The 12,350-nt window shown below is 49.2% G+C and overlaps 1 protein-coding gene across 1 annotated transcript in view; it reads right to left on the bottom strand.

The window, feature by feature from the left end:
* Nucleotides 1-12,350, bottom strand: part of LOC146863548 (uncharacterized) — a 550,315-nt gene that overhangs the window by 295,719 nt on the left and 242,246 nt on the right. Inside the window, exon 4 of the mRNA XM_085643185.1 lies at nt 1,694-1,791. Within this exon, the coding sequence (XP_085499311.1) occupies nt 1,694-1,791 (98 nt within the window). The remainder of the gene's footprint in view (nt 1-1,693; nt 1,792-12,350) is intronic.

The following is a 12,350-nucleotide window of genomic DNA, read 5'->3' as shown; positions in this document are numbered from 1 at the left end:
TGAAGTGTCAGGTGTGAAGTGTCAGGTGTTCCTCAGTGTCTGCTTTGAAGTTTCGGATGTTCCTCAGTGTCTGCTTTGAAGTGTCAGGTGTTCCTCAGTATCAGTTGTGAAGTGTCAGGTGTGAAGTGTCAGGTGTTCCTCAGTGTCTATTGTGAAGTGTCAGGTGTGTAGTTTCAGGTGTTCCTCAGTGTCTGTTGTGAAGTGTCAGGTGTGTAGTTTCAGGTGTTCCTCAGTGTCTGCTTTGAAGTGTCAGGTGTTCCTCGGTATCTGCTGTGAAGTGTCAGGTGTTCCTCTGTATCTTTTGTGAAGTGTCAGGTGTTCCTCAGTATCTGTTTTGAAGTGTCAGGTGTTCCTCAGTATCTGCTGTGAAGTGTCAGGTGTTCCAAAGTATCTGCTGTGAAGTGTCAGGTGATCCTCAATATCTGCTGTTAAGTGTCAGATGTTCCTCAGTATCAGTTATGAAGTGTCAGGTGTTCCTCAGTGTCTGCTTTGAAGAGTCGGATGTTCCTCAGTGTCTGCTTTGAAGTATCGGATGTTCCTCAGTGTCTGTTATGAAGTGTCGGCTGTGAAGTGTCAGGTGTCCCTCAGTGTCTGTTGTGAAGTGTCAGGTGTGTAGTTTCAGGTGTTCCTCAGTGTCTGCTTTGAAGTGTCAGGTGTTCCTCAGTGTCTGCTGTGAAGTGTCAAGTGTTCCTTAGTATCTGCCGTTAAGTATCAGGTGTTCCTCAGTATCTGTTGTGAAGTGTCAGATGTTCCTCAGTGTCTGTTGTGAAGTGTCAGATGTTCCTCAGTGTCTGTTGTGAAGTGTCAGGTGTTGCCCAGTATCTGCTGTTAAGTGTCAGGTGTTCCTCAGTATCTGTTGTGAAGTGTCAGGTGTTCCTCAGTGTCTGCTGTGAAGTGTCAGAGGCATTCCTCAATATCTGCTGTGAAGTGTCAGGTGTTCCTAAGTATATGCTGTGAAGTGTCAGGTGTTCCTCAGTATCTGTTGTGAAGTGTCAGGTGTTGCTCGGTATCTATTGTGAAGTGTCAGGTGTTCCTCGGTATCTGTTGTGAAGTGTCAGGTGTGAAGTGTCAGGTATTCCTCAGTGTCTGCTGTGAAGTGTCAGGTGTTCCTCAGTATCTGCTGTGAAGTGTCAGGTGTTCCTCAGTGTCTGCTGTGAAGTGTCAGGTGTTCCTCAGTATCTGTTGTGAAGTGTCAGGTGTGAAGTGTCAGGTATTCCTCAGTGTCTGCTCTGAAGTGTCAGGTGTTCCTCAGTGTCTGCTGTGAAGTGTCAGGTGTTCCTCAGTTTCTGCTGTGAAGTGTCAGGTGTGAAGTGTCAGGTGTTCCCAGTGTCTGCTTTGAAGTGTGAGGTGTTCCTCAGTGTCTATTGTACAGATCACGTGTTTTGTTTCATTGGTTTTACTCACGGTAGCAGTTACTTTGTACTTCCATGAGTTTGAGTGAGAAGGTTCATGCCCAAAGCTCTCTTCACTGTCTTTGCTAAAGAATGAAAGCCCCTGAGTAGCTGGTGGTGGGAGGAGGAGTGTATTGTTAAGATACTTTCACATTCTACTGCAGATTATCATTCATTTTGTTTTGCTGCTAGTAACTCTTTCATTGCTTTGTCTAGGTGTCATATAGTTTTTCTTCTCAGGCTCACACATATTTCTATTCTTTTTACCTGCGTGCGATGGCCTAAATATGCCATCCACCCACCTATGTGTCTGCTCCTCTTCTAGTTCACTTCTTGCCAGAGTCGCAGTTTTCTTATTACGTTTCTCAATTTTCATTCGACAGATTTTTGATGTTATGAACTGAAAGTAAAAAAAACAATATTTATAGCTCTTGCGGGAGAGAATGACGCAGTCACGAGAGGGCACTGTAAGCAAAAGCATATTGAAATCACTGCGGGAGAGTTGATCCCAGATTCTGTTTTGTGTTTATTGTTGATTCGCAAATGTTGACACAGGGCCTGCTTTAGAGTTCTGCGGACGGGCCACTCCACGACAACCGTGGCGAATGTCGCCTCTGCTGTATTACAAGTGCATTATAGCCTACGGCACGTGGGATGCAGTGGACTGTTCGTACACCATATTGTGACAGAGTATCCAGCTCTATATAAGGCCAATGGGATGGAGGGCCACATCTTGGCAACACCCCTGCTCTGCATTTCATTGGGGCCGCAGCATGTACATTGTGGCATTTTTGTAATGGTGCTGTAAAATGGGGTTTCAGTGCTTGAGGTCTGAATCCTAGAGACTGGGGTGGGAGATAAATTCTGCTCCGCAGGTGGAGTTGGCGGAGTTGGGCTGGAATTCCGGCCTAATTCGGCCAACCCCCGCATGGTGGAATGTTTTCTTGCATGCAGCTCTCCAACGGTAAGTTAGTAAGCGATAATTGGCATCCCCTAGTGTGATTTTCAGGCGCTCAGATGGTACCTGGCGACATTTTCCCAACACTGACTGTCGTGGGCAGTAACAACCGTTTGCAGTGAGAAAGCTGCAGCTGGAGTAGAAAATCTACTCGAATGGCAGCAATGAAGCAGCGTCCTCTGTTGTGCCGCATGCAGCAGCAGCCATGGGTGAAAGTAAGCGCAGTTGGGCGGTGGGTTGGGGAACGGAATAGGAGTTATCGATTTATTTAATTTGCCCAATTCCATCATCTGTCGACATCACCCCCGCCCGGCTCCATCACCCCACCACGCTTAACGGCACCGGCCACTGCTGGACGCATGATACTGTTTGTGCTGATTTTGCAGTGCGGAACAAGCTCCGGGTGCTAAAAATCAACACGAGAAGCATGATGTGCCAAATTCTGCCCGTTCGCTGAATGCCACAGAATCTCGCAGGGTTTTCATGACACTTAATTCGAGTTTCGCCCACCCCTATAGTATCCCTGATAGCATGTAGAGACCAACGTAGCATACTACACTGCATCCGAGGGATGATTACCTGCTACACTGCACTGCATCCTAGGGATGATTACCTGGTGCACTGCACTGCATCCAAGGGATGATTACCTGGTGCATTGCACTGCATGATTACCAAGAGTAATTCACCTCTCTGCACTGTATAAGAAGGATGACTACCTGGTACACTGCACTGCATCCGAGGGATGCTTACCTGGTACACTGCACTACATGATTACCAAGAGTAATCCACCTCACTGCACTGCATCCTAGGGACAATACTGGTACACTCTACTACATCCTACCAAGAGTAACAGTCCTCACTGTACTGCATCCTACCAAGAGTAATCCACCTCACTGTACTGCATCCTACCAGGAGTAACCCACCTCACTGCACTGCACCCTAGGGACAATGCTGGTACACTCTTCTACATCCTACCAAGAGTAATCCACCTCGCGGCACAATATCCTATCAAGAGCAATCAAGCTCACTGTACTGCATCCTACCAAGAGTAACCCACCTTGCTGCACTGCACCCTAGGGACAATACTGGCACACTCTACTACATTCTACCAAGAGTAACCCACTTTGCTGCACTTCACATTAGGGACAAGACTGGTACACTCTACTACATCCTACCGAGAGTAACCCACCTCGATGTATTACATCCTACCAAGAGTAATCCACCTCGCTGTACTACATCCTGGGGACAATAACCTGGTACATTGTACTGCATCCTACCACGAGTAACCCACCTCACTGCACTGCATCCTGGGGACAATAACCTAGTACACTCTACTACATCCTACCAAGAGTAATCTATCTCACTGTACTACATCCTACTAAGAGTAATCCACCTCACTGTAATACATCCTACCAAGAGTAATCAACCTCACTCTACTACATCCTAGGGACTATAACCTGGTACATTGTACTGCATCCTACCAAGAGTAACCCGCCTCACTGCACTGCATCCTAGGGACAATAACCTGGTACACTCTACTACATCATACCAAGAGTAACCCACCTCACTGTACTACATCCTACCAAGAGTAATCCATCTCAGGAACAATAACCTGGTATTGTACTACATCCTACCAAGAGTAACACACCTCACTGCACTGCATCCTAGGGACAATAACCTAGTACACTCTACTACATCCTACCAAGAGTAATCCACCTCACTGTACTACATTCTACCAAGAGTAACCCACCACACTGCACTGCATCCTACCCTGAGGAACCCACCTCACTGCATTGTATCCTACCAAGAGTAACCCACCACACTGCACTGCATCCTGGGGATGATAACCTGGTACAGTGTACTGCATCCTACCAAGAGTAATCAACCTCACTGTACTACATTCTACCAGGAGTATCCCACCACTCTGCACTGCATCCTACCCTGCGTAACCCACTTCACTGCATTGTATCCTACCAAGAGTAACCCACCACACTGCACTGCATCCTGGGGATGATAACCTGGTACAGTGTACTGCATCCTACCAAGAGTAACCCACCTCACTGCACTGCATTCTAGGGACAATAACCTGGTACACTCTACAACATCCTACCAAGAGTAATCCACCTCACTGTGCAACATCCTACCAAGCCACCTCACTGTACTACATCCTACCAAGAGTAATCCACCTCACTGTACTACATCCTAGGAACCATAACCTGGTACATTGTACTGCATCCTACCAAGAGTAACCCACCTCACTGCACAACATCCTAGAGACAATAACCTGGTACACTCTACTACATCATACCAAGAGTAATCCACCTCAATGTACTACATCCTACCAAGAGAAATCCATCTCAGGAACAATAACCTGGTACATTGTACTGCATCCTACCAAGAGTAACACACCTCACTGTACTACATCCTACCAAGAGTAATCCACCACACTGCACTTTATCCTACCCTGAGTAACCCACTTCACTGCATTGTATCCTACCAAGAGTAACCCAACTCACTGCACTGCATCCTAGGGACAATAACCTGGTACACTCTACTACATCATACCAAGAGTAACCCACCTCACTGTACTACATCCTACCAAGAGTAATCCACCTCACTATACTGCATCCTACCAAGAGTAATCCACCTCACTGTACTACATCCTGCCAAGAGTAATCCACCTCAGTGTACTACATCCTAAGGACAATTACCTGGTACACTGTACTGCATCCTACCAAGAGTAACCCACCTCGCTGCACTGCATCCTACCAAGAGAAACCCGCCACACTGCACTGCATCCTACCAAGAGTAACCCACTTCACTGCATTGTATCCTACCAAGAGTAACCCACCACACTGCACTGCATCCTGGGGATGATAACTTGGTACAGTGTACCTCATCCTACCAAGAGTAACCCACCTCACTCCACTGCATCCTAGGGACAATAACCTGGTACACTCTACTACATCCTACCAAGAGTAATCCACCTCACTGTACTACATCCCACCAAGAGTAATCCACCTCAGTGCACTACATATCAGGGACAATAACCTGGTACACTGTACTGCATCCTACCAACAGTAACCCACCTCGCTGCACTGCATCCTACCAAGAGTAACCCACCACACTGCAGTGCATCCTACCCTGAGTAACCCACCTCGCTACACTGCACCCTACCAAGAGTAACCCACCACACGGCACTGCATCCTGGGGATGATAACCTGGTAGAGTGTACTGCATCCTACCAAGAGTAACCCACCTCACTGCACTGCATCATAGGGACAATAGCCTGGTACACTCTACTACATCCTACCAAGAGTAATCCACCTCACTGTACTACATCCTACCAAGAGTAGTCCACCTCACTGTACTATATCCTACCAAGAGTAATCCACCTCACTGTATTACATCCTAGGGACCATAACCTGGTACATTGTACTGCATCATACCAAGAGTAACCCACCTCACTGCACTGCATCATAGGGACAATAACCTGGTACACTCTACTACATCCTACCAAGAGTAATCCACCTCAATGTACTACATCCTACCAAGAGAAATCCATCTCAGGAACAAAAACCTGGTACATTGTACTGCATCCTACCAAGAGTAACACACCTCACTGCACTGAATCCTAGGGACAATAACCTGGTACACTCTACTACATCCTACCAAGAGTAATCCACCTCAATGTACTCCATCCTACCAAGAGTAACCCACCACACTGCACTGCATCCTACCCTGAGAAACCCACTTCCCTGCATTGTATCCTATCAAGAGTAACCCACCACACTGCACTGCATCCTGGGGATGCTAACCTGGTACAGTGTACAGCATCCTACCAAGAGTAACCCACCTCACTGCAATGCATCCTAGGGAAATAACCTGGTACACTTTACTACATCCTACCAAGAGCAATCAATCTCACTGTACTACATCCCACCAAGAGTAATACAACTCACTGTACTACATCCTACCAAGACTAATCCACCTCACTGTACTACATCCTAGGGACAATAACCTGGTACATTTTACTACATCCTACCAAGAGCAATCAATCTCACTGTACTACATCCCACCAACAGTAACCCAAATCGCTGCACTGCATCCTACCAAGAGTAACCCACCACACTGCACTGCATCCTACCAAGAGTAACCAACCTCCCTGCACTGCACCGTACCAAGCATAATCCACCTCAATGTACTGCATCCTACCAAGAGTAATCCACCTCACTGTACTACATCCTAGGGACAATAACCTGGTACACTGTACTGCATCCTACCAACAGCAACCCACCTCGCTGCACTGCATCCTACCAAGAGTAACCCACCACACTGCACTGCATCCTACCCTGAGTAACCCACGTCGCTCCACTGCACCCTACCAAGAGTAACCCACCACACTGCACTGCATCCTGGGAATGATAACTTGGTACAGTGTACTGCATCCTACCAAGAGTAATCCACCTCACTGTACGTACTACATCCCACCAAGAGTAATGCACCTCACTGTACTACATCCTAGGGACAAAAACCTGGTACACTGTACTGCATTCTACCAAGAGTAACCCAAATCGCTGCACTGCATCCTACCAAGAGCAACCGACGTCGCTGCACTGCACCCTACCATGTATAATCCACCTCAATGTTCTGCATCCTACCAAGAGTAACCCACTTCACTGCACTGCATCCTAGGGATAATAATGTGGTACACTGTACTGCACCCTACCAAAAGCAACCAACCTTGCTGCACTGAACCCTACCAAGAGTAACCCACCTTGCTGCACTGCATCCTACTAAGAGTAACCCGCCACACTGCACTGCATCCTACCAAGAGTAACCCACTTCACTGCATTGTATCCTACCAAGAGTAACCCACCACACTGCACAGCATCCTTAGGATGACAACCTGGTACACTGTACTGCATCCTACCAAGAGTAACCCACCGTGCTGCACTGCATCCTACCAAGAGTAACCCACCACACTGCACTGCATCCTACTCTGAGTAACCCACCTCGCTGCAATGCACCCTACCAAGAGTAACCCACCACACTGCTCTGCATCGTGGGGATGATAACCTGGTACAGTGTACTGCATCCTACCAAGTGTAATCCACCTCACTGCACTGCATCCTAGGGACAATAACCTGGTACACTCTTCTACATCCTACCAATAGTAATCCACCTCACTGTACTGCATCCTACCAAGAGTAACTGTAGGAGAGTAGGATCTGCACTTATGTTGCCCCCGCTTTTTTTCTGATGTATACACTGGTTTCTGGCTATAGTCTGGCTGGGTCCCTGCTAATCAGGGCCCCAGTCTCACTGATCTCTCTAAACAACTTGGTGTGTGTAGGAACCTGGGTTCACCAGGCCCTAAGGGCGGTAACGTGGCGCGAGCCGGTCAGGCAATCAGAGGGCTATGTGTTAAGCAACCATACACCACACGCTTCTCATGGACTAGAGTCACACACAATAAGGGACGCCACACCGTTTAAATTATGCAAATACTTCAAGTTTATCCAAGTATAGCTGGTCAGTTGCAGTTCAGGAAATAACAAGGTAATACATGAATCATAATACCATCGTTCAGTACATGCGACACTCTTGGTGATATCTATGCAGTGCCTAACCTCGTTCATGTACCCACGCCCGCTGGTTAAATGCGGGAGATTCTAGCGCTGTGCGCGCTTATGTAAAGTCTTTCCCTGAACAGGCCGTCTAACACAGCGTACTACTTGTAAGGGGGAACATTGGGTTCATCAACATGGCGCCTGTCGAACTGAGCGCTCCTCGTGACCACTGGCCCCTAGTACTGTGAAGCAAGGCACATAAAACACAGCGCTACGCGCAATCAGTTACATGTGGAAACGTTTGCGTAGAACAGTTATCACAATGCGTTACTCGTAATCAGTTGCATATCATTACCTACGAGCAGAGTATATAACACAGTGCGCTACCCGCGTTCCTGGGCATGTAATTTACTTTCGAGCAGGGCATATAACACAGTGCGCTACTCGCGTTCCTGGGCAGGTAACTACTTTCGAGCAGGGCATATAACACAGTGCGCTACTCGCATTCCTTGGCATGTAATTTACTTTCGAGCAGAGCATATAACACAGTGCGCTACTCGCATTCCTTGGCATGTAATTTACTTTCGAGCAGAGCATATAACACAGTGCGCTACTCGCATTCCTTGGCATGTAATTTATTTTCGAGCAGAGCATATAACACAGTGCGCTACTCGCAGTCCCGGTCTCTCCGGCTGGGGAAGCAGGGTCGGTGGCGTGAAGCACCACCCGAGGGTAATGTCAGTCAGTTCTTTGGGCGGCTTCCAGCGGGGAGGGTGACCGGACTTGAGGAGCGGGTCCCTATGCTCCGGTGCAGTTCACAGAGCAACGCGCTCAGTATTACAAAAGGGGGGACACGGACAGGATCCCTCGGCGGGGTCTCTCCGTCGCGCAGGCAGGGGAGGGGACTCCCACGGAGGGGACAACCCGGGACAAGTGCGGTGTGGTTTCCAGACCAGCAGGGGGCGCACCAGGGGGGATCTCGGCCTCCGGGCTTACCTCCGTCTCGGCGTCAGCAGGCGTCCGTCCTCACGACGTTGGGGGAACTCGGCCCCGACCTTGCGCACCTCCTCACACGGCTGTGACGGCAGCGACGGGGCCCCGGGCTTCGCCTGGGCCTCGCGACACAGCAGGGCACTCCTCCAGGCCTCCAGGCCGCGGCGGTGAGCGCGCTGGCTTCGTCGTCGCAGGGGGGGGCTCAAATTAAGGATGGGGTAAAGTGCTCAGCGGAGCACGCTGCCGGGGGTCCCAGACCAGGGCAGGGAGCGCGGGGGTCACAGCGCTAGTACCTGGTCGATCCCCGGTGGCTTGGCAATCGGTTTAGTAATTAGTTCAATAGGTTAGCTTGGACACGCAGTCTCAGCTCTGGCATTCAAGGCTTACAGCTCGCTCTTGTCATGCAGTCTCAGTTCTTAAAGTTAGGTTTCAGTTCTCCGTTGACAGATGAAGTCTTTTGGCGCAGATGTATCTGGCGCCCTTAAGGGGTTCTGTTACAGGGGTAGGGATGGAGAGGGCGACTAGGTCCTTCCTAGTCAGGCTGGCAGAGAGTCTCTGGGTCCTCCTACTACTGGGCAAGATCAGTGGGATTCACAGGGCACCTCACTCACTTAAGAGGCAGTACCTAAATCCTGTCACTCTCAGAGGCATAAGTCCCTGGCTAGGCCCTACCGCCTACACTCCTGGTGGATTCTTCCAGCTCTGCTTCACCCCAATGGCCAACTCACCACAAAAGTTTCCCTCCCACTCTTAAGTAGCCCTAGGTCAGGTGACCTCTAGCCAAGGCGGCAAAAGTAAAACCCCACCTCCCTTCTAGAAGGTTCCAGCATATTCCAGGAGCTTCCCCACTCTACCTATGGGACAAAAAGGCGGGCTGGTGTCGCAACATTGTTGTGGGTCCCAGCCAGCTCCTGGCAGCTAGGGTGCTACAAAAACAGGCCACTCTGCAGTAGCAGGGGCCTGTGGCAGCCATCTTGGGTGAAGGGAACACCTGCACCTTAACACTACAAAAATGAAAAAAATGAGGGAAAAAGGGCCAAGTCCAACAGTGTGCATATTAGATGCACTAGTGATTGGATACTGTTGTACCTTATGAGCCCCTAGTATATGGTACCTTAGGTACCTAGGGTATTGGTACTTCACAGGCCTACCAGGGGCTGCAGCATATGTTATGCCACCCCTGGGAAGCATTCTCAACCTGACACCACAGGCCTGCTACTGCAGCCTGTGTGAGGTAGTGTTAGCACTTCTCACTGAGGTATAGGTTTCTATATCTCACCATACACACACACACACATATAAACCTATCAGCCATCCCTATAGTAGGCCCTATCAATCCTGAGGGAAGGGTGCTTGGTTTACTATGTGAGGGGGTGCTTCTGCATGAGCAGGACCCCTCTGCAGCTGGCAGAGTCTATTCTCTGCTGCTGCATGTGGATGCGGTTAAACCATATACTCTTAAGTGCATTATAACCTCGCGGTAAATGCTAACCTTGGAATGACTGCATCAAAACATGTCGTGTTTGGTGTCAAACAACTTGGAATCATACCCCCACACCAGTAACTGGTGTGGGAGTATGATCCCACCCTTCTAGAGGGGATGACATGTACCCACTGTACTAAATGGTAGAAATCTAAAGGAGCCCTGGCATCACAAAATGGATGCCACCAGCACAGATACTGGGCTGCCCTCCTGCTGCTGACCGAAACTCGCAGTGGAGGAAGCCCAACAAAAGGCATCCTGTCACAGGGAGGTGTCACCACCTCCCAGACAGGATTTAGTGTATTGGAGCTGGGTGGGTGCACTCTTAGAGTGCTTTGAAGTCCTGCACAGGGGGAGCAGTAGGCTCCTCTGTGCATATGCCAGCTCAAACCGGTTCAGGGGCTACCTGCCCCTGCTCTAGCATGAAACTGGACAAAGGAAAGTGGGTGTAATCACCCACTACCCTGACTCTCCTAGAGGAGAGGTCATAGAGCTAGTCCCTCCCCTATCTTCATGATAAGATAGCAAGCATTGCCATTGCAAAGCAGATAACCCTAGATGACGCTCTACAAAGAAGAATCCTGGCCCTTCGGCGTTCCACTACCTTTGGAAGACAGAAGAATCTCCCTTGGAGTAAAAGAGTGACTCTCCTGCTTGGCAGGCACCAGAAACTTGAATCAACAGTTGCAAACTTTCCGGAGTTCGAAGTCCCTGCTGCCCCGGAAGTAGATTTCCTGACTTTTCGACGACACCTGTGAGTCCCCAGTGAAGCTGTGGCGAGTCGACCCCACGAGTGACAAGGAACAGCAATACCCGCGGACCGTGCACTATTGTCGAGTGCAAACCCTAACCAACATTCCACGAACTTGTGCATTGGACCATTTGTGGCCCAAGCCTCCAGCAGCTCTTGCACCAAAAAACAACTGCCTACCCCATTCCGAGTGACCGTGGGCTCCTGTGAAGCATTTCCTGAGGCAGTGTCTTTGCGATCACTTGCCCGTTGGCTAGTGGGTCCCCCGAAGACTTTCTCATCAACTCAAAGGGCTCCTCCGGTTGCTCCAGACCTGCCCTCACTTACCTTTGCTGGGTGAGTCCATCAGACCTTGCTGGTCTGCATCATCGACTATCTTCAGTCTACATGAGATTTGCAGTTGCCAAGGCTTGTTGGCTCCAATCCGGTTGCCAACCCCTCCATCAGCTGCAGACTTTGTGGGACACTCTTAGTCCAGCTGCTGGTCATCGTCAATCTCTCCTGGACCTCGTGAGCAAAGAGGCAAAACACCATCAACAGCCTAAATCGACGTGACATCAGTGGTCATCCATCTTGCTGGCCACCGGTCACTGGCAAATGACCTTGAACACTGTCTCCTCCATTTTCAGGTCTTCTCCATCTTCAATCCACCTTCGGATTCCAGCGGACACCTCTCCAGTCGTCACAAGCAGAAAGTCTTCATTGGTCTCCTTTGAAAACAGTGCCTCGACCCGACACCAAAAGACACCCTTCCCTGGGTGAGGTAACTCGTGCACTCCAGTGCCCAAGTGTGTGTTGGCCCTCGAAGTACTTACCTTGTAAGTGGATTGCTTGTTGACTTCCTCGAAGTGCCCTAGATCTTTAAAATACAAACCGCGACTTGCTCCATTGAAACCAATAGGAAACCCGCGGCTGTGTTTAGACACTGCACGCGTCTCCCGTGGGCTTGTTACTTACCTGCTAACACTGCAGTAGTGAAGCCCCAGCAATTCCCCAGGCCGTAGGCCTTGTCATTTTGCAAGTTGACTTTGTTAACCCATTTTTTTAGTATATGGTCTAGTACGCCCCTAGGGCTCCAGACATATTTATGCTTAATTTATTGAGAACTGTTGACATTTGAATGTGTACCTGGCTTCTAATCTCATAAAGAGATTAGTAGAGTGTGTCTAGAAATAAATACATATATATTTGATATATATAC

The sequence above is a fragment of the Triturus cristatus genome, chromosome 2_2 (genome assembly GCF_964204655.1).
Source record: "Triturus cristatus chromosome 2_2, aTriCri1.1, whole genome shotgun sequence".
Lineage (NCBI taxonomy): Eukaryota > Metazoa > Chordata > Amphibia > Caudata > Salamandridae > Triturus > Triturus cristatus.
This window is presented reverse-complemented; position numbering and strand designations above follow the sequence as displayed.